The sequence below is a fragment of the Mustelus asterias genome, chromosome 20 (assembly GCF_964213995.1).
Source record: "Mustelus asterias chromosome 20, sMusAst1.hap1.1, whole genome shotgun sequence".
NCBI lineage: Eukaryota > Metazoa > Chordata > Chondrichthyes > Carcharhiniformes > Triakidae > Mustelus > Mustelus asterias.
Genome location: NC_135820.1, coordinates 78,868,504 through 78,894,994, shown reverse-complemented (window position 1 = coordinate 78,894,994; position 26,491 = coordinate 78,868,504). Strand labels below are relative to the sequence as shown.

At 48.0% G+C, this 26,491-nt stretch overlaps 1 protein-coding gene and 1 long non-coding RNA gene across 3 annotated transcripts; one reads left to right on the top strand and one right to left on the bottom strand.

Annotated features, from left to right (window-relative positions):
- Positions 1 to 1,515: 1,515 nt before the first annotated feature.
- On the top strand, positions 1,516 to 4,411 carry LOC144508665 (uncharacterized). 2 transcript variants are annotated; one of them, XR_013500318.1, is made up of 3 exons: positions 1,516 to 3,678; positions 3,900 to 4,185; positions 4,343 to 4,411. It is a non-coding gene; the product is annotated as an uncharacterized LOC144508665 (long non-coding RNA). The 2 variants fall into 2 exon arrangements; XR_013500319.1 differs by lacking the exon at positions 4,343 to 4,411 and having other exon boundaries at positions 3,900 to 3,946; positions 4,011 to 4,084.
- On the bottom strand, positions 4,049 to 20,020 carry tomm34 (translocase of outer mitochondrial membrane 34). Its single transcript, XM_078236903.1, has 7 exons — positions 19,759 to 20,020; positions 14,054 to 14,153; positions 12,782 to 12,934; positions 11,886 to 12,043; positions 10,129 to 10,276; positions 7,764 to 7,890; positions 4,049 to 5,041 (listed from the first exon to the last, which is right to left on the bottom strand). The coding sequence occupies exons 1-7, from the start codon at positions 19,898 to 19,900 to the stop codon at positions 4,937 to 4,939; spliced, it is 933 nt and encodes a 310-aa protein (XP_078093029.1). The 5' UTR covers positions 19,901 to 20,020; the 3' UTR covers positions 4,049 to 4,936.
- Positions 20,021 to 26,491: the final 6,471 nt, after the last annotated feature.

Sequence of the window (26,491 nt, the reverse complement as noted above, 5' to 3'; positions counted from 1 at the left end):
GATTGTCAGGATAAACAGTAGTGGAACAAGGGATGATCGGAGATGTTTCGGGTACATTCCTACAAGACAAAGGTGAAAGAAACCAAAGCTAGGTCCCTTGGATGGCGAGGGAGAATGATTGAGGAGTGTGTACAGTGTATCGCACAAGAACCAGAGGGGAAGTGAAAAGGAAAACCAGATTGGCAAAAGAGAACATTACATTAGAACTAATAACACAAAAGGAAACGCACAACCTACTTACTGTTTAAATGGCAGGAGGTTCTGAAGAGGCGGAGCATCACTAGATCCTGGGAGGGCTGCCCACTAAGCTAGTAGTGATGAATGTTTAGATTGAGGTGGTACCAAAAGATTGTGACGACAATCCACTTCAATGATACGGAGGTACAGGAAGATACTGAGTGAGTTTTACGAAAGGAGGTTTAATTAGGCCAAATGGAAAAAAGTATTTTATTGGGAAGCTGAATAAATCTATTAGCACATTTAGTTCTCCAGGTAGTAAGCTACAATTCCAGGCAATGTTCCCTCGTCCTTGGGTGACAGCATCACCAGATTACAGAGTGGGAGGTTCCATGATTGTGAAATGACAGATGGGTGAGAGTTGGGAGATAAATTTAATTTCAGAAGCCCCATTCATTAGAGTCTTCACAAGCAATGAAAGTGAATCTGAAGAAATTCACCTTTGTACTCTGTCACAGGGACCTTGCTAAATCACTGCCATTTATTGCCCAACTCACATTCCTGTCAGGGATTGGTGGTTGAATCTATTTAGTGTCAAAGTTGAGCAGCAAATGATGATTATTCTGAGCTACTTTAGCTTGACTTGGGATACTTTTTTTGCTAGAGGCTTTGTCCCCCTCAGTTCACAAGGCTAGTTGAAGGAACAGTTCCAATATAGTTTAGGGGAGGCAATGGTCTAGCAGTATCACGACTATTAATCCAGAAACTCAGCTAATGTTCTGGGGATCCGGGTTCAAATCCCATCACAGCAGATGGTGGAATTTGAATCCAAAAAAAAATCTAGAATTAAGAATCTACTGATGACCATGAAACCATTGTTGTTTGTTGGAAAAGCCCCTCTGGTTTACTAATGTCCTTTAAGGAAATCTGCTGTCCTTACCTGGTCTGGCCTGACTTCAGAGCCACAATGTGGTTGACTCGCAACTGCCCTTGAGAAACTAGAGATGGGCAATAAATGCTGGCCAGTCAGTGACACCCATGCTCCACAGATGCATAAGGTGCTGAGGTGGAGGGTGTTCCTCTGTATCTGCTGTCAAAGGAGACTTGACAAGGTGCTGCAGTGGATAGATGGTGCACAGGATGGCAGTGAAACACACCATCAGTCTGGATTATAGTGAGACTTGAACCCACCACCTTTGACTTAAACAAGCATATTGTTCTCTTAGCCTAGGCTAATGAGGAACATCATCCATTTTTTGATGTATCTGAACCATCTCCAGTGCAATAATTTGCTTTATGCTCCTGTGTGTCTGGTAAAATAAGGACATGTACTGTCATTACCATAAGTTTAATACCTGAGTCCAGAGGTTTTACAGTGCAATACAACATTCAAACTAAACGAATTGCACATAAGCATGACATATAGAATTAAACATTCGGCCCTATGGGACTAGACACAGAAACACACAATGTTCCCATATTGTTTCTGTTAAGATGCAGGTTAAAGACTAGAGATAAATTATCAAGACAAGTTGTCCTTTGCTGAAAGATTTTTGTTTTCATTAAATATGCTGATAACTTGTAGAACCTTTAGATACCTGTAAACTTGTTCGCACTTTGCTCTTTAATATTCTGTGTATCTCACCCACGATTCTTGTGCAGAAAAAAAAAGCCCTGATCAAAATACTGAATGTGTGTTAGTGGAAAAGTCTTGGACAACTGAAATACTCAAAAGCTGCAACCAATGATTCCTCAAATTCAAAAACTATCAAAATCTGCAGCAGGACAAAGCAACACCAAAAACAATACATCTTACAAACCACTTCAGCAGCAAAAGCTGTTTTTAAACAGTTTACTCCCAATTTGTCTAACCAGCAGCAGTGAGCTGGGTGCAGTCACGCAGGAGACTGAACTTGCAATTAGTACTGGGTCACTGGGAAACATTCTGCTCATCTGTCAGTGAATTGATAAAGATTGAAAAAGTAGACATGGAGAGGATGTTTCCTCTTGTGGGGTTATAGTTGTATGTTAAGGGGTTGCAGATTTAAAACAGACATGAGGAGAAATTATTTCTCTCTCAGGGTTGAAAGTCTGGAATTCACTGTCCCAGAGAGTGGTGGATGCTGAGACAGAGTAAATTTAAGGAAGTGGTGGACAGCTTTTTAATTAGTTTGAAGGGTTGTTTATTTATTTATTAGTCACAAATAAGGCTCAACACCGCAATGAAGTTCCTGTGAAATTCCCCGAGTCGCCACAGTCTGGTGCCTGTTCAGGTCAATGCACCTAACCAGCATTTAACCTGTAGGATTATGGTGAACAGACAGGTAAGTGGAGTTGAGGCTGAGATGAGATCAGCCGTGATCATAGAATCCCAAAGTGCAGAAAGAGGCCATTCGGCCCATCAAGTCTGCACCAACCACAATTCCACCCAGACCCGATCCCCATAATCCCATGCATTTACCCTAACTAGTCCCCCTGACACTAGGGTCAATTTAGCATAGCCAATCCACCTAACCTGCACATCTTTGGACTGTGGGAAGAAACCCACACAGACACAGGGAGAACATGCAAACTCCACACACACACAGCAACCCAAGCCGGGAATCAAACCTGGGGTCCCTGGTGCTGTGACGCAGCAGTGCTAACCACTGTACTTCCCCAAATTATATATTAGATGGCAGAGCAGGCTCGAGGGGCTGAATGGCCTACTCCTGCTTCTAGTTCTTATGAGTCTTCTGAAATTGCTGGGTCAAAATAACATGAATCTCCTTATCACAACTGACTGGGCTGGCCAGGCAGAGTGTGGCTACTTTTCTAAAAATGCATTGCATGTGGGGAAGACCCTTGGGTAGGTCTGGAATTCCAGGCTATGGAGTTGGTGACGTATGTCCCAGTAAATTCCACAGGGTTTGTAGTCGGCAGTGTGCATTGATCCGGCCGCACCCTGCACATGGAGCTGAATTTCTGCTGGGTGAGTTTAGGACTGGAGGCAGGGAGTGAAACTTGAAGACACACACACAGGTCGGTAGAAGTTTGCAAAACTCTTCCACAAAGGAGTATATGTTGGAGCAATTAATTTTACATCTGGATTTTTGCAAAGCAGAGGTATGAAGCGATACGTGATAACAGTGTGTATCTGAAGTTTGATCACAGATCAGCCATAATCTCACTGAATAACAATAGGGTCAAGGGCCTCCTACTCCTATATTTCAACAACTAAAGTCAGCGAAGGTGCAAGTATAGTTTCCCTGTCAGGAATATTATCAGTGCAGCAGTAACCCAAGAGGGCAACCAGCAGTCAGGTATCCAGATGGAAAGGGTTAATCACAAGGAGGAAGCAAAGAGAACTTTGAACCAAGTTAGGAAAGACCGCAGATTCCTTCCTTCTCTCCTCTCCCACCGCAAAACAAAGCAGGTCAATAATTGTTGTCAAGTTGATAAACCTCAGTTGAAGAGAGAGCAAAGGTCACACTTCACTGAATCTGAAACTCTGAACGTGAGGTGAGGTGAGGTCGGGGGGGGGGGGGGGGGTAAAGAGAGGTCAGTGAGGGCAGGGGGGGTAAAGGGAGGTCAGTGAGGGTAAAGTGAGGTCAGGGGGTAAAGAGGTCAGTGAGGGCAGGGGGGTAAAGAGAGGTCAGTGAGGTCAGGGGGGGTAAAGGGAGGTCAGTGAGGGTAAAGTGAGGTCAGGGGGTAAAGAGGTCAGTGAGGGCAGGGGGGTAAAGAGAGGTCGGGGGGTAAAGAGAGGTCAGTGAGGGCAGGGGGTAAAGAGGTCGGGGGGTAAAGAGAGGTCAGTGAGGGCAGGGGGGTAAAGAGAGGTCAGGGGGGGTAAAGAGAGGTCAGTGAGGGCAGGGGGGGTAAAGAGAGGTCAGTGAGGGCAGGGGGGTAAAGAGAGGTCAGTGAGGGCAGGGGGTAAAGAGAGGTCAGTGAGGGCAGGGGGTAAAGAGAGGTCAGGGGGGTAGGGGGTAAAGAGAGGTCAGTGAGGTCAGGGGGTAAAGAGGGGTCAGTGAGGTCAGGGGGTAAAGAGAGGTCAGTGAGGGCAGGGGGGTAAAGAGAGGTCGGGGGGTAAAGAGAGGTCAGTGAGGGCAGGGGGGGTAAAGAGAGGTCAGTGAGGGCAGGGGGTAAAGAGAGGTCAGTGAGGTCAGGGGGTAGAGAGAGGTCAGAGAAGACTGGGTCAGGTTTACACGTTCAGTGTCCATGCACAGTGTCGTGGAAGTGGCTCAACAATTGAATCCGGGTCCCAGCAAGGAGTCAAAGCCATCAGGAAAAGTGGGGCAATGGGGGAGGGCACAGGAAAAGAGAACAAAAAGGAATGCAGAGAGTAAAAAGCGTAATCTTGCAAATACAGCGTGCACAAAATAAAGCAATCGTTAAAAAAAACACATCAAATTCCTCGACAGCATTATTTTGCAAGCAGATATTGCTCTATTATATATATATATTTTATATACATATATAGATGTATTGTGGTTGAGGTTTCTGTTGCTAAGTCAATAACAAAAGAGTTCTCACTGCGTAGGAACTGTTTCTATTTTCAATTGGTTTTGTGTAGGAATAAGAGTCTAGTTGAGCTGTAGACTGTTTAATTCAAATACTCTCACATCCTTGCTCTTTGGTATTGAGACTAGCAACCCGTAAAGCCCTTGAAAAGCAAAAAGGAAAATGCATAAACATATAGGGGTTCAAAACCTGCCTAAGCCCCTCTCTCATATGCACATCTTCAGGGGTTTTGAGTCTGAAGTCCCACCACAAGAACGAGCTTTTATTTGTAAAGCTTCTGGACTTCCTGCAGGAGGTTCTGGCCAGCCGGATTGCCTGGGTCCAGTCTAAGCATCTCCTGAAGGTCAGCAACACTACCTCTGTAATCCTAAAGAAACAAAAACAATAATTAGCAAGCCCATTCCTGACCAGCCTCTCATCAAAGCGATTCTAACAGTGCCACTGTCAAACTGGTGCCACAATAGAGTCTTGCTGGACATGTTGCTGTAAACGCCGTGGGGACAACGTTTCTGCCAGTTTTTCACCCAGATTCCAGCACAATCCGGAGGCCAAATTGGCCATGATCCCGGGTATAAATTGAGAGATTCCGCTGACTACGGACTACCGCTGATCGGTAAGGGAATTAGGGGTTATAGGGATCAGGCGGGTAAGTGGAACTGATCCACTTCAGATCAGCCATGATCTTATTGAATGGCGGGGCAGGCTCGAGGGGCTAGATGGCCCACTCCTGCTCCTATTTCCTATGTTCCTACTACGGCTCTTCAAATTGTGCTCTGTCCTTGAGCTCACGGACGTCAGCAGCAATAACCACTTTTACAAATCAAATAAAGAATTATCTGAAGGAACAAGTTGCGACCATTCATAGAGTCAGAGGTTTACAGCATGGAAACAGGCCCTTCGGCCCAACTTGTCCATGCCGCCCTTTTTTATTTTAAACATCTAAGCTATTCCCAATTGCCCGCATTTGGTCCATATTCCTCTATACCCATCTTCCCCATGTAATATTCAATTAAACTGTTACGTTATTTTCAATTATTTTGAATCAGTTTACCGAACTGAATCAGGTGAGGGTTGGATTCCTACTGAAAGAGTTTGTTTTTAAATTGATAAACCCATTTGCAGCCATATTAATCCAAGTGCACTGGGATACCATTCTTAAATACGTGGAAAGACTAAACTATCACTATTTATCACACTGCACTGGTCCATGAGAGAGTTTAGTATCCATGAACCTAATCAATGCCAGTTTAAACACATCTCAGGCACACAGTTTCTGGATTACGCCCCAAGGGGAAAATTCATTGTCTTCCGTTAATCAGTTACTAATGAACAATCTAATAAGTATAGGGGTAGGATTAGTAAATTTGCGGATGACAGAAAGATTGGCTGGGTGGTTAACAGTGAGGCAGAGTGTCTTGGGCTACAAGAAGATATGGATGGAATGGTCAAATGGGCAGATGGGATTTAACCCTGAAAAGTGTGAGGTGACACACATTGGAAGGAGTAATTTGACAAGAAAGTACTCAATGAATGGCAGGACACTAGCAATTCTGTGGAACAAAGGGACCTTGGCGTGTTTGTCCAGACGGAAGGGCATGTTAATAGCGTGGTGAAAAAGGCATATGGGACACTTGCCTTTATCAATCGAGGCATAAATTACAAAAAGAGGGTAGCCACGATCGAGTTGTATAGAACTTTGGTGAGTCTACAGCTGGAATACTGTGCGCAGTTCTGGTCGCCACATTATCAGAAGGATGTGATAGCGCTGGAGGGGATTACCAGGATGCTGCCCGAGATGGAACATTTAAGTTATGAAGAGAAGTTGGGTAGGCTTGGTTTGTTTTTGTTGGAGCAGAGAAGACTGAAGGGGCGACCTGATCGAGGTGTACAAGATTGAGGGACATGGACAGAGTGGATAAGGAGCAGCTCTTCCCCTTAGTTGAAGGGTTAGTCATGTGGGGACATAAGTTCAAGGTGAGGGGCAGAAGACTGAGGGAGGATGTGAGGAAAACCTTTTTTTCCGCAGAGGGTGGTGAGGGTCTGGAATGCGCTACCTGGGAGGGTGGTAGAGGCGAGTTGTCTCACATCCTTTAAAAAGTACCTGGATGAGCATTTGGCACATCACAACATTCAAGGCTATGGGTCAAGTGCTGGTCGATGGGATTAGGTGGGAGTTCAGGTGTTTCTAATGTGTCAGTGCAGACTTGATGGGTCGAAGGGCCTCTTCTGCGCTGTATAATTCTATGATTCATCTGTGGCTCAATGGGTGACATTCTCATCTCGAGTAAGAGGTTTGTCCACTCCAGACACTTATAGGCTCAAGAGTAGGCCCAGGATGCTGATGGTGGGGGATTCAAATACTCTCACATTGTGCTCTCTCGTTTTGAGACTAGCAACACGTAAAAACCATTGGTAATGCCACTGAATGTCAAGGGGAGATGGTTAGATTCTCTCTGGTTTACTGTGGTCTTTGCCAGTCACTTGTATGGCAGAATATTACTTGATGTGGAGATGCCGGCGTTGGACTGGGGTAAGCACAGTAAGAAGTCTCACAACACCAGGTTAAAGTCCAACAGGTTTATTTGGTAACAAATACCATAAGCTTTCGGAGCAATGCTCCTTCGTCAGATGGAGCGGTCTCTGTTCTCCAGAGACCACTCCATCTGACGAAGGAGCATTGCTCCGAAAGCTTATGGTATTTGCTACCAAATAAACCTGTTGGACTTTAACCTGGTGTTGTGAGACTTCTTACTGAGAATATTACTTGCCACTTCTGAACACAAACCTGAATGTTGGTCCAGGTCTTGCTGCATTTGGACATGGACTGTTACAATATCTAAGGAGTTATGAATGGTGCAATCATCGGCAGACATCCCCACTCTGACTTTATGATGGAGGGAAGGGTTATTGATGGTAGCTGAGGCTAGGACGCTGCCCTGAAGCTGAGATGATTGGCCTCCAAAAACCAGAAGCATCTTCCTTGCGCTCGGTATGTCTCCTATTCATCGACCGGCTGCCAGTGCCATGAAACGTGTACCAGCTTTTATCAATGTTTAACAATCCACGTTAAGCTGCTGTGTTTTGCTTACTTTCACTTCTTTCCGAGCTTGGGCCCGTCGGTAGAATGCTTTCAGATTGTTGGGATCCAGGTCCAATGCGGCTGTGCAGTCGTGCACTGCTTCAGGATACTGCTTCAGCTGCAGGTGACACAGGGCTCTGTGGAGGAACAGCAGACTGGGTCAATCAACAAGGCACAGGCCGTGCTCATACACAGAGTGCCACGGGTATATGGAACACAAACTCCCAACTTCTCATGCACACTTTTATTTAGGTTTTGTGAGGAGGGATGGTCATGCGGTCCAGAGGGTGAAACTAAATGCTGGGCCAGGGGCTGGGGAACTTCCCCACCTGTTGATGGAACAAGTAAATTAAAGTAAATGACAAGACAAGAAAAGACAGTGATTCATCCAGCCTATCCCACAGTGAATCAGAGTACAGACACTCCCCAGCCCAGCCACAACCTTGCAACCTCCTGTGATAGGCAACAACATATAAACCAGCCTTTTCCACACGACAACTCCTGTACTCTCTGGGAAAAGAACTGCCTAACATGGCCCTCCTAACTCTAATGCTTGGGTCTAATTATAGACCATAAAAAGACCATGAGGTAGGTCGGTATAATGCAAACAAGGAACAGTCTTCTCAGATGCAGTCAGTCCAATACTCCCCTGGGGTGAAGCTTGTTCCCAGAGTCGCCTGACCCACTCTCAAAGAGATATAACCCCCCCCCCCCCCCCCCCAACTACAGACATAAACCCCCTCCCCTCTTATTTCAAAACCCCCATTAATGACATTAATAATAATGCCAGTTATGTGGGTATTGAACCCAAAATAAATACAAAGTCAGAACTATATGCAGGGAAACATGGAAAAACATCCAACCAGTGTCTACATCGACATGATCAGTCTCTCTGGGGGATGGCGGTTTCTAGACGATCATCTCCTCGTGTCAGGTGCTTTCTCCGATATCCCATCCTGAATTTTGGGAAGCTCTTGCTGTTTAATGGTTGCTTCCCCCCTCAGGTTGGTTTCTGTTTTCCTTGGTCGTTGCCACCGTCTCCTCCCTGGCTCAGTCGCTTCCTTCCCCGGCTCCATCCAAAACGATTCAGAAGCTTGGAGACATTGATAAGGTGCAGCGACCAGCTGGCCCGCATGTCTCCCCCAGACCAACTCATCCCTGGTCTGCACCGTATATGATAATGGTCCTGTTTGGGCCGCCATCATCGCTGGAATCCATTTTCTCCAGACATGTCAGCATTGGGGCGGGGTTTTCCAGCCTCGCTCGCCCCAAGGTCAGAAAGTCCCGCCCCGAAGTCAACAGACCTCTGCATGATCCACGATGTGAGCTTTGCTGGTTAGAGTCTGGCATTTGTTGCCCTTGCGGAGAAGGTGGTGACCTGCTTTCTTGACGGCTGTAATCCACGTGGTTCAATACACCGGCATGGCATGGGGCGGCACGGTGGCACAGTGGTTAGCACAGCTGCCTCACAGCACCAGCGACCTGCGTTTGATTCCCGGCTTGGGTCACTGTCTCCATTTGGGTGGAGTTTGCACATTCTCCCCCTATGGGTTTCCTCCGGATGCTCTGGTTTTCTTCCACAGTCCAAAGATGTGCTGGTTAGGTGCACTGGCCATGCTAAATTCTCCCTCAGTGTACCCGAACAGGCGCCAGAGTGTGGCGACTAGGGGATTTTCACAGTAACTTCATAACAGTGTTAATGTAAGCCTACTTGTGACACTAATAAATAAACTTAAATGTGTCCTACATGTGCCTCATTTTCCCTGCATTCTCACTGTGGTATAATCACGAACCCATCCAAGTGCATCTTATTCAGGCTGTTCTTTCTCAGACTGTGGAATTTCTTGCCAAACAGAGTGCAGAGAGGTGCTCACCAATCCCTTCTGTAAGTGCTGGCCTCATCAGCAATGCTGACATTCTGTGAATGAATAAATAATGGAAAAGGGTACCTACCAGAATTGAGGCATAGTCATTTAGTGATCGGAAAAGCTGGTGGTGCTGTGGGTAGCATCCCACAAAACCTGTGGGTTCAAACCCCACTCCAGGTCTCGATGGTCGAGGAAGGCATGTTTACAACATGGCAAAACAGGTTCAGTGTCTACTTGTAAATCTTTCTAAAACACACCAATCAGGTGGGAGAGATTCCTGGTCAGCCATGTGATGGAAAGAAATTGGGATCAAATTAGCTCAGTTGCCTGGGTGACATGGATCAGAATGACACTAACAGTACGGGGGGGTTCGATCCCTGTTCTGGCTAGCGCGGGTCGGGGGCTGCCTCCTTGCCCTACATGTGGTGAGGATTGTGGCACTGTGAGTGAGACCTCAACTCAAGAGGATTAGGAGTCTAGGCTAACAGTCAGACCACGCTCGAGTACCTGTTAGTGTACGTCGTACATTCCTGGTTATTCAGCTTCAGGCTGGCATTGTATTTCTCCACTGCTTTTCTGTGCTCTCCTTTACGAACCAACTCATTCCCTTCTTCCTTCAGAGACTTGGCTCGATCCTGTCCATAACTGCTGGAACCTGGAAACACAATGGGGCAGTGGATTGACATAAACAGATATTATTGTTCTACAATGGGAGTTATCAATGTGCTTTATCACCCAGAACCAGGGCCCCAGTTTTTTATAACTCATTCAGGGACCAATAACATTTTGTTTAAAGTAGGCAAAGTTTGAGATTCAATGAGCTTACTCAGTGAATAAAGCAACAAGATAACGGGTTTTAAACAAACATTTACTATACAAGATCAAAAAGATAACACAATTTACAACAACTTAAATCACAACATACAGCATTAATATTGGGTACATGTGAATTACGAGGGCTCTGATTGGATTGTTACTTCTCACACTGATAACATCCCACACTCTCCTCACACACTGTTAACTGTTCTATAGAAAGCATTCTTTCTGGTTGTATCACAGCTTGGTATGGCTCCTGCTCTGCCCAAGACTGCAATAAACTACAAAGGCTCGCGAACGAAGCCCAATCCATCACGCAAACCAGCCTCCCATCCATTGACTCTGTCTACACTTCCCGCTGCCTCGGAAAAGCAGCCAGCACAATTAAGGAGCCCACACACCCCAGACATTCTCTCTTCCACGTTCTTCTGTTGGGAAAAATATACAAATGTCTGAGGTCACATACCAACCGACTCAAGAACAGCTTCTTCTCTGCTGCCGTCAGACTTTTGAATGGACTTACCTTGCATTAAGTTGATCTTTCTCTATACCCTAGCTATGATTGTAACACTACATTCTGCACTCTCTCCTTTCCTTTGATTTATTATTGCCACATGTATTAACATAGTGAAAAATATTGTTTCTTGCGCGCTATACAGACAAAGCATACCGTTCATAGAGAAGAAAAGGAGAGAGTGCAGAATGTAGTGTTACAGTCATAGCTAGGGTTTAGAGAAAGATCAACTTAATACAAGGTAAACCCATTCAAAAGTCTGACAGCAGCAGGGAAGAAGCTGTTCTTGAGTTGGTTGGTATGTGACCTCAGACTTTTGTATCTTTTTCTCGAAGGAAGAAGGTGGGAGAGAGAATGTCCAGGGTGCGTGGGGTCCTTAATTATGCTGGCTGCTTTTCTGAGGCAGCGGGAAGTGTAGACAGAGTCAATGGATGGGAGGCTGGTTTGCGTGATGGATTGGGCTACATTCACGACCTTTTGTAGTTCCTTGTGGTCTTGGGCAGAGCAGGAGCCATACCAAGCTGTGATACAACCAGAAAGAATGCTTTCTATGGTGCATCCGTAAAAGTTGGAGAGAGTCGTAGCTGACATGCCAGATTTCCTTAGTCTTCTGAGGAAGTAGAGGTGTTGGTGGGCTTTCTTAACTATAGTGTCAGCATGGGGGGGGGGACCAGGACAGGTTGTCGGTGAGGTTTTCCTTCTCTATGAACGGTATGCTTTGTCTGTATAGCGTGCAAGAAACAATACTTTTCACTGTATACTAATACATGTGACAATAATAAATCAAATCAAATCAAATCACACTCTCCTCGCACACTGTTAACCGCCTCACACCTTGGTAACAGTTACCCTCCTTGTGTGGGTGTGTCAGTGAGCTGTTGGATCGCTGAGATTATGGGGATATAATGAAAACAACAGAAGCCGGATCTCTCACCTGTGTCTGCTGATGCCTGTGGCGTGCTCCTCGGCTCTCCCGCATTCCCGAGGAAATTGGATTCCCATCTACGCTGAGCCGAGAGGGGCACCGAGGGCATCTTAGGGAGATTATCACGCCACTTACTGCCATCCTTGTCAATCAAAACTTTCCTCATTCTGCAACAGTCAGAAGAAAACAAACTCAGTCAGATCAGCATGTTCAGAGTTCAGAGTTTATTAATGCATTGTTAATAATGCATGTTCAGAGTTTATTAATGCATTAGGGCGGCACGGTAGCACAGTGGTTAGCACTGCTGCTTCACAGCTCCAGGGTCCCGGGTTCGATTCCGGCTCGGGTCACTGTGTGTGGAGTTTGCACATTCTCCCCGTGTCTGCGTGGGTTTCCTCCGGGTGCTCCGGTTTCCTCCCACAGTCCAAAGATGTGCGGGTTAGGTTGATTGGCCAGGTTAAAAAATTGCTCCTTAGAGTCCTGGGATGTGTAGATTAGCGGGTAAAATATGTGGGGGTAGGGCCTGGGTGGGATTGTGGTCGGTGCAGACTCGATGGGCCGAATGGCCTCCTTCTGCACTGTAGGGATTCTATGATTCTATGATTGTTCTGGGGCGTGGGTCTCGGGGCAGTGGGGACCAGAGAATCATCACCTGGGACTTCTTAACCCTTTCAGTGCTGCAATGGCACAAACTGGCATCAAATCACACGGCTCTAACTCTGCTTTATTTGGTAAGAATGATAAAACAAACTGTTCAAAACTGCAGTGGCTGGAAAAATAAAATTATGAAGTGAATCCAAAAAAGTTGGGTAAAGCTTCGCCTGCAATACACCTGCTGGAAACAGTATCACTCCTTCCCCTGCTTCACAGGAACAGATTGCAGGGTCATGTTTGGCCACTCTTACCTGTTCATACCATCCTGTGCAGCCTGCGCACTGCTGTCCACCTGCATTGCAGTATTGTAGTCTAGGTAAGCCTGTGAGTATCGCTCCAGTGCCTCATAAGCAGCAGCACGACGTAGAAGGGGCTTCAGCGTGAAGGGAACCAGCTCCAATGACCTGGAAAGAGGGAGTCACAGGACAGGGTTAACACATCTCACCATCAGAGTCTCAGGCACCATCTATCACAGGATGCACCCCCCACCCAGCGTACCTGACACAATGACCACTTCACGTGCCTAATGAATTAATTTTGCCAGGCCGGGCCTGGCTACAAAGGGCTGTCATAACTGAATGTAGTTCACAAACACTCATTTTCTCCTTAGTCCTGGGTTACTGAAAGCAATTGTAGGAATAGTGCTATTGATTGCTATATCACAGGTCTTTGTGTCTACTGCTTATTTATATATACTCACATTGATATAGTTTTTGATATTTTAGCAGATATATTTGTGTTTATATGGCACCTTCAACACAATAAAACATCCCAAGGCACATCACAAGGTCAAACCACATAAAATTATGAGGAGTTGGAAGCTTTTTCCCAGGGCAGAAACGACAATTACAAGGGGGCACAAGTTCAAGATAAAGGGGGCAAAGGTCCAGTGGAGATGTGCGGGGGGAGTTTTTTTTTTTACAGTGGATGGTGGGGGCCTGGAATGCACTGCCAAGCGAGGTGGTTGAGGCAGTTACATTAGCCACATTTATGACTTATCTTGATAGGTATATGAACAAATGGAGAATAGAGGGATATAAGCGGTTGGTTTAGATAGGTAAACGTGATCGGCGCAGGCTTGGAGGGCCGAAGGGCCTGTTCCTGTGCTGTTCTTTGTTCACAAAGAAACTTTAGTTCCGATGACCAAAAGCTTGCTCAAAGAGATAGTGTCTTAAAGGAGGAAGTGAGGTGAAGAGGTTTAGGGAGGAATTTTCAAAGTTTAGGGATAGCAGCTGGAGGTGCAGTCACCATTGGTGGAACAGTTAAAATCCGGGATGCTCAAGAGGCCAGAATTGGAGTGGCGTAAATATCTCCGAGGGTTGTGGAGCTGGAGGAGGTTACAGAGATAGAGGGGGGGGGGGGGGGGCAGGGTTTTGCAGAACCTCAAGGTTACAGAGGGTAGAATGTGGGACAGCAGTCAGCAGTGCTTTGGAATGGTCAAGTCTACAGACAGCAAAGGCACAAATGAGGCAATTCCCAACCAAATATCGCTAGTGTGTGGTGCCGTTAGCTCAGATACATACACAGTACAATCCTTTATACATTCACTGCAGTTTCCGATCTTCAGATAACAGGCAGCTCGGTTAGAATACAGCACACTCAAGTCATCTGGGCATTTTGCACCTGGTTAGTCAGAGAAGGAAAAGCAGAATTTTATGATTCATATACAGAGCAAACTCTGTTAAAAAAACGCCTCACATAAACAAAGGGTCAATTGCAGAGCTGTGAGGAGAACATTTATTCAGGAGAAGGTGTTAACAGACTTTCAGTTTCTCAAGCAAATTACATTATCTCGTCAAGCATCCAGATACAAAAAAGAACTAGCATATATACATATATAGTGCTTTTCATGATCTCAGCATACCCCGATGTGCATTACAGTCACTGAACTACTCACGAAGCGTAATGATTATTGTAATGTAGGAAAGCAGGGAAGGCCAAATTGGAGCACAGTAAGCTCCCACAAACATGAGAACCACAAAATCTGCTTTAGAAACAAAAACAAAAAATGCTGGAAAATCTCAGCAAGTTTGACAGCATCTGTGGAGAGAGAATAGAGCCAACGTTTCGAGTCAGGATGACCCTTCGTCAGAGCAGATTCCAGCATCCGCAGTAACTTGCCTTTACCTCAATGTTTCTCTCTCCACGGATGCCGTCAGACCTGCTGAGATTTACCAGCATCTTGCTTTAATCTGCTTTCGTGGTGCTGATTGAAGGATAACTATTGGTCGGGACACTGGGGCTAACTCCCTTGCTGTTTCGCAAAATAGTGCCAAGGGCTCTTTTACATCAGAAGCAAGAGTGGCACTCACTGAGACAGGTACATAAATAGCAGAACACATCCACGTGTGCAAGCACCCCCCCCCCCCCCCCTTCCACCCTCCCCCCACCATCACAACCGCGTGACCAGCCGAAGAGGGGGCAGGAGGTTGGCGGGTTTCTGAAGCAGAAGGAGTCAGTGGCTTGAGGAGAGGGAGATGAAATTCATGATGAGGGGGAGGGGAGATTAATAACTGGGGTTAAGAGACAATTGGAAGGTCCACAGGCAACTTGATATCTATCACATATAAAAGAAATTGTTCTTGCAATTTACGATAACATTCAGCACTTCCGGATGAATGAGCCGCTCAGGAATCAGTAACCCTCTGTCTATTATCCTGTTTTAACCAACTCTAGAAGACAGTTTTGGAAGCGTGGGTTTCTTCCGGGAGCTCCGGTTTCCACTTACTGTCCAAAAATGTGCGGATTAGGTTGATTGGCCACGCTTAATTACCCCTTGGTGTCAGGAAGATTAGCAAGGTAAATATGAGGGGTTACAGGAATAGGGCCTGGGTGGGATTGTGGTTGGTACAGACTCGATGGGTTGAATGGCCTCCTTCTGCACTATAGGGATTCTATGACATTGCTCCAGGGGACATTGGTCTAGACGACTGAAGACTCCAAGGGTGACCATAGAATCCTTTAAAATTCTGAAAGGATAGAGGGATACAAACGAATGGTCTAGTTGGGCACATGAGCGGCGCAGGCTTGGAGGGCCAAAGGGCCTGTTCCTGTGCTGTATTGTTCTTTGGCACATGTAGAGAAAAGGATTGGAACACAGACAATCTGCACAAAAAGGAAGCTATTCAGCCCGAGGTGTCTGTGCCAGCTGTGAAGTAGCTCTTCAGCTTAATCCCATTTTTCAGCTGTTGCTGGTTACTCCTGTCAGTTTTCAGCACTTCCGGTGCATATCCAAGTATTTTTTTAAAAATGCAATGAAGCTTTCTGCCTCTCTCTCTTTGGTAAGAGAGTTACAGATCCCCACCTCCCTCTGTAAATGAGACTCCTCAGCTTCCCTCCAATCCTGCTGCCAATCATTTTAAACCTTTGCCCCTTTGCAAATTAAAATAGGTGCATTTTGGAAGATCTAATACAGATAGGAAATATACAGTAAATGGCAGAACCCTTAAGAGCACTGATAGGCAAAGGAATCTGGGTGTACAGGGGGCAATACAGGTGGAGAAGGTAATCAAAAAAGGCACACGGCATGCTTGCCTTCATTGGCCGGGGCATTGAGTTTAAAAATTGGCAAGTCGTGTTGCAGCTTTATAGAACCTTAGTTAGGCCGCACTTGGAATATAGTGTTCAATTCTGGTCGCCGCACTACCAGAAGGATGTGGAGGCTTTGGAGAGGATACAGAAAAGATTTACCAGGATGTTGCTTGGTATGGAGGGCATTAGCTATGAGGAGAGGTTGGAGAAACTTGGTTTGTTCTCACTGGAGTGACGGAGGTTGAGGGGAGACCTGATAGAAGTCTACAAGATTATGAGAGGCATGGACAGAGTGGATAGTCAGAAGCTTTTTCCCAGGGTGGAAGTGTCAATTACTCGGGGGCATAGGTTTAAGGTGTGAGGGGCAAGGTTTAAAGGAGATGTATGAGGCAGATTTTTTACACAGAGAGTAGTGGGTGCCTGGAACCCGTTGCTGGGGGAGGTAGGGGAAGCGGATACGGTAGTGACTTGTATGGGGCGTCTTGACAAGTACATGAATAGGATGGGAATAGAGGGATATGGTCCCCGGAAGGGTAGGGGGTTTTAGTTAAGTCGGGCAGCATGGTCAGTGCAGGCTTGGAGGGCCGAAGGGCCTGTTCCTGTGCTGTAATTTTCTTTGTTCTTCCTACCCATTCCGTCCAGGCCCCTTTTCACCTCAATTAAATCTCCCTCCAGCCTCCTGGTGTTCCAAAAAATAACTATTCCAGCATAACCAATCTCTTTTCATAGTTAAATGAATGTGGGGGGAGTCCAAAGCGAGTGGCCATTAATTTAAAACAATGAATTCAGAGACTTCAAGAGCTTTGACGAAGGGTCATCCAGACTCAAAACATTGCCTCTATTCTCTTTCCATAGATGCTGTCAGACCTGCTGAGACTTTCCAGCACTTTCTGTTTTTGAGACTTCTATAGAAACTTCTTTACTCAGAGTGGTGAGATTGTGGGACTCACCACCACAGGAGTGGTTGACGTGACTCGCATGGATGCATTTAAGGGGACGCTGGATAAGTGAAGGAGAAAAGACGGTGTTGTTGCGGTGAGATAGAGGGACAGGAGAAAGCTGATATCGGACGGAAACACTGGTAGATTTGTTGGGTCAAGTGACTGGTTCCAGTCACATTAACTTGGGGTAGTTTATCAGTGTTTCTGACATTGAATCAGTAACTGCGCAATGTCAGCAAAACCATCAGCTGAAAATTTGTGCAGATTTATAATTTTACGCCAGTGATAAAATAATAATATTCCTCCATTGACCACAGCTGCACAAATACCAGAAATAAATCATGACTGTGGGCTGTGGAGCCAGAGCTCTGGACTGTTGGCTTGTTTGGGAGTGCCTCGAATCCTGACATCACCCTAAAAGCTGAGAGGATCTGAATGGCGAGGGTCTCCAGGGGTCTGATCAAGCAGAGAAAATTTCAAAGCTGGAAGCAGCACAAATCTAATTAATCCACCTCTGCTGCTGTAACTCCCGTTTGTGATTTTGCATTTCTCCAGGAGAAACTTATCCAATATGAACTTGCAGAGGGGAATATAGGGGAACTCTGCTGTGCAGAGGGACCTGGGTGTCCTTGTGCAGGAATCTCAAGGAGTTGGTTTGCAGGTGCAGCAGGTAATTAAGAAGGCAAATGGAATTTTGTCCTTCATTGCCAGAGGGATAGAATTTAAAAACAGCGAGGTTATGTTGCAGCTGTATAAGGTGCTGGTGAGGCCACACCTGGAGTACTGTGTACAGTTTTGGTCTCCTTACTTGAGAAAGGATATACTGGCACTGGAGGGGGTGCAGAGGAGATTCACTAGGTTGATTCCGGAGTTGAGAGGGTTGGATTATGAGGAGAGACTGAGTAGACTGGGGCTATACTCATTGGAATTCAGAAGAATGAGGGGAGATCTTATAGAAATATATAAGATTATGAAAGGAATAGATAAGATAGAAACAGGGAGGTTGTTTCCACTGGCCAGAACTTGGGGGCATTGCCTCAAAATAAGGGGAAGCAGATTTACGACTGAGTTGAGGAGGAACTTTTTCACACAAAGGGTTGTGAATCTGTGGAATTCCCTGCCCAGTGAAGCAGTTGTGGCTACCACATTGAATGTTTTGAAGGCAAGGATTTTTGCATTTTTGAACAGTAAAGGAATTAAGGGTTATGGTGAGCGGGCGGGTAAGTGGAGACGAGTCCACAAAAAGATCAGCCATGATCTTATTGAATGGCGGAGCAGGCTCGAGGGGCCAGATGGCCTCCTCCTGCTCCTAGTTCATATGTTCTTATAGAATCCCAACAGTGCAGAAAGAGGTCATTCGGCCCATCGAGTCAGCATTGATCCTCCAACAGAGCATCTTACCCAGGTCCCATCCCCATAACTCCAGACATTTAGCCTGACCAATCCACCAAACCCGCACATCTTTCAGACTGTGGGAGGAAACCCACGCAGACACGGGGAGAATGTGCAGACTCCACACAGACAGTGACCCAAGGCCGGAATCGAACCTGTGTCCCTGGCGCTGTGAGGCAGCATCTCCAACCACTGTGCCAACTGCCCACTCCCCCTGAAACCCCAACAAACCTCCCATACCCCATCCTCACCCCCTCCCCCTCCCCATCCCACCCCCCTCCCCTCCCCACCCTCACCCCCCTCCCCACCCCACACCTCACCTCCCCACCCTCACCCCCCTCCCCACCCCCCACACCTCACCTCCCCCCCCCCCCCCTCCTCCCACCCCCCCCTCCTCCCACCCCCCCTCCTCCCCACCCCCCCCCCTCCTCCCCACCCCCCCCCCTCCTCCCCACCCCCCCCCCTCCTCCCCACCCCCCCCCCTCCTCCCCACCCCCCCCCTCCTCCCCACCCCCCCCCCTCCTCCCCCACCCCCCCCCCCCCACCCCCCCACCCTCCCCACCCCCCCCCCTCCCCACCCCCCTCCCCCCTACCCCCCCCCACCCCCCCCCTCCCCTCCCCACCCCCCCCCTCCCCACCCTCACCCCCCCTCCCCCCCCTCCCCACCCCCCCCCTCCCCACCCTCACCCCCCTCTCCACCCCCACCCCCCTCTCCACCCCCCTCCCCACCCTCACCTCCCCATCCCACCCCCACCCCCCTCTCCACCCCCCACCCTCACCCCCCTCTCCACCCCCCACCCTCACCCCCCTCTCCACCCCCACCCCCCTCTCCACCCCCACCCCCCTCTCCACCCCCCACCCTCACCTCACCCCCCACCCTCACCCCACCCTCCCCCCCTCCACCCCACCCTCCCCCCCTCCCCTCCCCCACCCCACCCCCCCTCCCCCCCCCACCCCCCTCCCCTCCCCCACCCCCCCTCCCCTCCCCCACCCCCCCTCCCCTCCCCCCCCCCACCCCCCCTCCCCTCCCCCACCCCCCCTCCCCTCCCCCACCCCACCCCCACCCCTCCCCCCCTCCCTCACCCCCCTCCCTCACCCCCCTCCCCCTCCCCTCCCCCTCCCCCTCCCCCTCCCCTCCCCCTCCCCTCCCCCTCCCTCACTATCCACCCCCCTCCCCATCTCCTTCCCCCCCAAATCCCCCTGACTCTCCATCAAACCCGACCATAGCTCCCCCACCCCCTCACTCCCACCCCCCTCTCCCTGTCCCATCCCCAACCCCCACCGCTCCTCCTAACTCCCCATCCAACCCCCTCCCGGGGTGTCCCGGCCCCGGCGACCCAGCCCAGCCCCAGCCCCGGGGTTACCTGACTCCTTCATGCTGCTGATGGCCTCCGAGTAGCGCTCCGCGGCCTGTCCGAACTGCCCGTGCCGGAAGAGCTCATTGCCGGCGCTCTTCAAATGCAGCGCGGCGGCCGGAGAGGCCGAGCCTCGACTGCGGCCCGACATTGGGAGACTGGGAGCGGGGAGTGGAGCCCGGGGAGGAGAGGAGGCCGGAGAGGCCCGGGGCTGGAGTGAGGGATAGAGCCGGAACCGGTGCGGCCTGTGTGCGGCGAGGAGAGAGGAGAGGCCGGGGGCGGGGCTTCTGACTGGGGGCGCGGCCTCTGGTTGGGGGCGGGGCCTATGGCTGAGGGCGGGGCCTTTGGCTGGGGGCGGGGCCTACGCCTGGGGGCGGGGACTCTGGCTTGGGGTGGAGGCTGGGCTGGGGGCGGGGCCTGGGAGGTGGGCAGTTAAGTTCAGGGGGCCCCCTTGACCACCCGTTGCCTGGATCTGGACCGCATTTGGCTCGGCCCAGGAGCAGGTTCACGAGGAGATCCTCCTGCTTCCCCCCCCGACCCCCCACCACCCTCTGCACCTGGTGCCTGTAAATGGACTTGCGGATAGCGAAGAGCATTGTCGGGCAATACAGCAGGATATAGATAGGCTGGAAAATTGGGCGGAGAGGTGGCAGATGGCGTTTAATCCAGATAAATGCGAAGTGATGCATTTTGGAAGAAATAATGTAGGGAGGAGTTATACAATAAGTGGCAGAGTCATCAGGAGTATAGAAACACAGAGGGACCTAGGTGTGCAAGTCCACAAATCCTTGAAGGTGGCAACACAGGTGGAGAAGGTGGTGAAGAAGGCATATGGTATGCTTGCCTTTATAGGACGGGGTATAGAGTATAAAAGCTGGAGTCTGATGATGCAGCTGTATAGAACGCTGGTTAGGCCACATTTGGAGTACTGCGTCCAGTTCTGGTCGCCGCACTACCAGAAGGACGTGGAGGCGTTAGAGAGAGTGCAGAGAAGGTTTACCAGGATGTTGCCTGGTATGGAGGGTCTTAGCTATGAGGAGAGATTGGGTAAACTGGGGTTGTTCTCCCTGGAAAGACGGAGAATGAGGGGAGATCTAATAGAGGTGTACAAGATTATGAAGGGGATAGATAGGGTGAACGGTGGGAAGCTTTTTCCCAGATCAGAAGTGACGTTCACAAGGGGTCACGGGCTCAAGGTGAGAGGGGCGAAGTATAACTCAGATATCAGAGGGATGTTTTTTACAGAGGGTGGTGGGGGCCTGGAATGCGCTGCCAAGTAGGGTGGTGGAGGCGGGCACACTGACATCGTTTAAGACTTACCTGGATAGTCACATGAGCAGCCTGGGAATGGAGGGATACAAACGATTGGTCTAGTTGGACCAAGGAGCGGCACAGGCTTGGAGGGCCGAAGGGCCTGTTTCCTGTGCTGTACTGTTCTTTGTTCTTTGAAGTGCAAACATAATATTAATAAAAGATTTTTCAATTAACTGAAATGCGAGAGCATGTAACAAGGACATGGTCCATGGACCCCACAAGACCACAAAAAGGGTAGGTTTCTGAGGAGTCCGTGAACGAGTGCAGTTTCTGGTTGTATGGGGCTGCTGCACGCACTCCCCTCCACCCCAGATCTCTGAGCCAATCTGTGCACAGCAAGGCCATGGAGGAATCTGGAGCGAAGGATGTTAATTTTAAAATCAACGTGTTGCTTGACTGGGAGTCAATGGAGATGAGTGAGATGACACATGACAGGTCAACAGCACTCAGTGCAAGGAAGAATAGGGCTGGCAGAGTTTTGGATGACCTCAAATTTATGGAGGTTAGAATGTGGCAGGTTAAGCAGGAGTGTGTTGGAATCGCCACTCCAAAGATAATAACCTCACGGATGAGGGTTTCAGCAGCAGATGAGCTGGGTGGGGTGGTACGGTGGCACAGTGGTTAGCGCTGCTGCCTCACAGCGCCAGGGCCCCGGGTTCAATTCTGGCCTCGGGTCACTGTGTGGAGTTTGCACATTCTCCCCGTGTCTGCGTGGGTTTCCTCCGGGTGCTCTGGTTTCCTCCCACATTCCAAAGATATCCAGGTTAGGTGCATTGGCCGTGCTAAAATTACCCTTAGTGTCAGGGGAACTAGCAGAGTAAGTATGTGGGGTTACGCGATTAGGGCCTCGGTGGGATTGTGGTCAGTGCAGGCTTGAGGGGCTGAATGGCCGCCTTCTGCACTGTAGGGATTCTATGATACTGACGGTGGAGATATGTGGTTGGTAGCTCATCTTGTGGTGAGATATGACACCGGGGTTGTGATCAGCCTGATCCAGCCACAGTGATGAAGATGGGGGTGGCTAAGGAACAGAAACAATGAAGTAAAGTTTATTTATTTGTCACAAGTAAGGCTTACATTAACACTGCAATGAAGTTACTGTGAAATTCCCCTAGTAGCCACACTCCGGCGCCTGTTCGGGTCAATGCACCCTAACCAGCACGCCTTTCAGACTGTGGGAGGAAACCGGAGCACCCGGAGGAAACCCACGCAGACACGGGGAGAACGTGCAAACTCCACATAGACAGTGACCCAAGCCGGGAATCGAACCTGGGTCCCTGGCGCTGTGAGGCAGCAGCGCTAACCACTGTGCTACCGTGCTGCCCACAGATTTAAATCTTCTGAGAAATTTCTGTTTATCAAATACTGGATGTTTTAACACACTGATAATTCAGCGACAGAAGGGAGAGGTGATGATGAGGTAAAGCTGGCTGTCATCAGTTTTATGTGAAAATTAACGCTGTAATTATGGATAGTAAAAATCACCCCCTCAAAAATTACATCGTTGTTGGTCCTAATATCTCCACATGTGACTCAGTGTTAAATTTGTGTTATAAATTGCTCCTGTGAAGCACATTCAGTGCTTTACTCCACAAAAATTGTCACATAAATGCTACTTTTTGTTGGGAAAGTGGGTGATGCCCTTAATTTCCCCTAAAATTACAATCTTGCTTGGAAAGGTGTGGAAAGAGTGTGGAAATATCATCCGGGCCTAGTTTTAAGGCTGATTAAATTGGATCCTAAATTAAAGAATTGGACATATTAAAATCAAACACTGTCAAACCTCAGGCTGGCCAGATTTGATGTAAGTCAAATATACAAAGACACAGGAACACGTCTGGGCCTGGCCCATCATTCACCCATCAAGGATCATTGCACTCAGACCCAGCTGGAGATCATCGCACCCTATTGAGATGCACTGGTCTATTGTTAGAAGATGTGGGGATGCCGGCGTTGGACTGGGACAAGCACAGTAAGAAGTTTCACAACACCAGGTTAAAGTCACCAGGCCAAATAAACCTGTTGGACTTTAACCTGGTGTTGTGAGACTTCTTACTATTGTTAGAAGCCCAGATCGGGCCAGACTTTCTGTCACCTCGAGTTCCTGCAGTTACCTTATCTGACAACAGGTCACATGTAAGCAACAGCATGGAGATGGACACCTGGGGGCGGGCTCCGGTGTCCTGTCAGGCAGACATCAAGAAACCCACTGGGTATTGGGACCCCTCTCCTGAGACCTCATTGGTTGGAAACCAGAGAAGTTTCTGGAAAGGCAGGCAGGCAAGGGGGATAAAGGTATGCATCTCACCAGCAGCGAAGACTCGTCGAGGGAGGTGACCTTGACCATCTGGAACATTGACCAGAGAAGGAAGGAAGGAAGAAGCTGCCATTGAGACTGACCTTCATGACGACGGAGCAGAGGGACTCAGGGAATTGGGCCTGCAGTTTAACCAAACCATCTTTCCGGGTAGTACACTTGAATCTGGGGTATCCTCCTGTTTTATGTGGGTAATTTAAAGGTTAATAGTGTTATTATTAATAAACTTATTGAACCTTTACTTGTATTTGTCCTTTGTCCATCTTCCAAATAAGGACACCGGGGTAAACTTTTGAGTAAGTAAACTGGTCGAAAGTATCTGAGAATTACAGGTACAACAAGAGGTGCACCATGGGAAATTAACAGCCCAAAATGAGGTCCTTCAGCCCATTGTGCATGTGCTAGCTCTTTGAAAGAACTATCCCATTAATCCCAATCCCCCTGCTTTTTCCATATAGTGGTGCAAATTTTTATTTGAAGGTATTTATCCAATTCCCTTTCCAAAATTACTATTGAATCTGCTTCCGCCAGCTTTTCAGGCAGCGGATTCCGGATCACAACAACTGTTTTTATTTGTTCAGGGGATGTGGGCATCGCCGGCTGGGGCAGCATTTATTGTCCATCCCTAATTGCCCTTGAACTGAGTCACTTGGTAGGTCATTTCAGAGGGCAGTTAAGAGTCAACCACATTGTTGTGGCTCTGGAGTCACATGTAGGCCAGGCCAGGTAAGGACAGCAGATTTCCTTCCCTGACGGATGTTAGTGAACCAGATGGGTTTTTACAACAATCAAAAATTGTTGACTGGGTCATAATTAGACTTTTAATTCCAAATTTTTATTGAATACAATTCTTTCACCATCTGCCGTGGTGGGATTCAAACCCAGGTCCCCCGAGCATTACCCCGGGTCTCTGGATTACTAGTACAGTGACAATACCACCGCCTCATCCCACTTGCTGCATTAAAAAAATGCTTTTCTCATTCCCTTGTTCTCTTTTATTTTACCAAAGTCTCGTAACTGAGAACAGTAGGTTTTTATCAGGCGAGGTATGAACCAATGGATTACGACACAGATAAACCACCATCTCACTGAATGTGGAACAGGCTCAAGAGGCTGGACACATTCCCCTGGCTCCGGAAGATGTGTTCTCTGGTTCCCTACCCATTTAATCTACAGCTCAGTATGTCTCTTCCAAGTAACATCGAAGGTGAGTTTGATCTTTAACAAAAGAACAAAATGGATTCTAGTCCATTGTTAGATTGCACCCATTTTATTTTTCCGTTGTAGGCACCCACTACAGTGTCACTACAGTGCAATACCAGAAATACTTATATACCACTTTTAACAGACCTCAGAACATCTCAATAAACTTTAAGCCAATAAAGTACTCTTGGAGCATGGCCTGTTGTAATATGGGAAATGCAGCAGCCAATTTGTGCACAGCAAGCTCCCTCAAACAGCCGTGTGACAATGGTCAAATCATCCATTCTTATGTGATAAAAGCGAAATACTGCGGATGCTGGAATCTGAAACAAAAACAGAAAATGCTGGAAAATCTCAGCAGGTCTGACAGCGTCTGTGGAGAGAGAAAAACACGAAAATAAAGGCAAAATACTGCGGGTGCTGGCATCAGCTCTGATGAAGGGTCATCCAGACTCGAAACGTTGGCCCTATTCTCGCCCCACAGATGTTGTCAGGCCTGCTGAGATTTTCCAGCATTTTCTGTTTTTGTCCCTATGTGACATTGACTGAGGGATACATATTGGCAAGGACACTGGTTAACTCCCCTCCTCTTCAGCATAGTGCAATGCTGGCTATTTTAACACCTGGAAAGGCAGGTAGGGCCTCTGCATGGGACTGTCAGCTTAGATTGTTGTGCTGAAACCCTGGACTGGGGCTTGAACCCAATACCCCATGATTCCCCGGGATATCCCCGGGATATTGAGGCCCTGGTCAAGAAGAAGAAAGAGGCATAGGCAGCTGGGATCAAGTGAATCTCTTGAAGAGTATAGGGGGTGTAGGAGTAGAGTTAAGGGAGAAATCAGGAGGGCAAAAAGGGGACACGAGATTGTTTTGGCAGATAAGGCAAAGGAGAATTCAAAGAGCTTCTACAAATACATAAAGGGCAAAAGAGTAACAAGGGAGAGAGTAGGGCCTCTTAAGGATCAACAAGGTCATCTATGTGCGGATCCACAAGTGATGGGTGAGATCCTAAACGAATATTTCTCATCAGTATTTACTGTTGAGAAAAGCATGGATGTTAGGGAACTTGGGGAATTAAATAGTAATGTCTTGAGGAGTGTACATATTACAGAGAAGGAGATGCTGGAAGTCTTTAAGCGCATCAAGATAGATAAATCCCCAGGACCTGATGAAGTGTATCCCAGGACGTTGTGGGAGGCTATGGAGGAAATTCCGGTTCCCCTAGCCGAGATATTTGAATCATCGATAGTCACGGGTGAGGTGCCTGAAGATTGGAGGGTGGCAAATGTTGTGCCTTTGGGTAAAAAGGGCTGCAGGGAAAAGCCTGGGAACTACAGACCAGTGAGCCTCACATCTGTAGTGGGTAAATTGTTGGAAGATATTTTGAGAGAGAGGATCTACAGGCATTTAGAGATGCAAGGACTGATTAGGAACAGTCAGCATGGCTTTGTGAGTGGAAAATCATGTCTCACAAATTTAATTGAGTTTTTTGAAGGGGTAACGAAGAAGGTAGATGGGGGCAGTGCAGTTGATGTTGTCTGCATGGACTTTAGCAAGGCCTTTGACAAGGTACCGCATGGTAGGTTGTTGCATAAAAGTTAAATCTCATGGGATCCAGGGTGAGGTATCTAAATGGATACAAAATTGGCTTCTTGACAGAAGCCAGAGGGTGGTTGTAGAGAGTTGTTTTTCAAACTGGAGGCCTGTGACCAGCGGTGTGCCTCAGGGATCAGTGCTGGGCCCACTGTTATTTGTCATTTATATTAATGATTTGGATGAGAATATAAGGGGCATGGTTAGTAAGTTTGCAGATGACACCAAGATTGGTGGCATAGTGGACAGTGAAGAAAGTTATCTCCAATTGCAATGGGATCTTGATCAATTGGGCCAGTGGGCTGACGAATGGCA

Bases quoted from the DNA above. Each gene is read 5' to 3' on its own strand.
- tomm34 (XM_078236903.1), bottom strand. From the start codon at position 19,900: ATGTCGGGCCGCAGTCGAGGCTCGGCCTCTCCGGCCGCCGCGCTGCAT. The intron at 14,154-19,758 runs GTAACCCCGGGG...CTGACTAACCAG, and splicing joins CAGCAGCATGAAGGAGTCAG to GTGCAAAATGCCCAGATGAC. The intron at 10,277-11,885 runs GTGAGAGATCCG...TTGTGTTTCCAG, and splicing joins ACAGGCATCAGCAGACACAG to GTTCCAGCAGTTATGGACAG.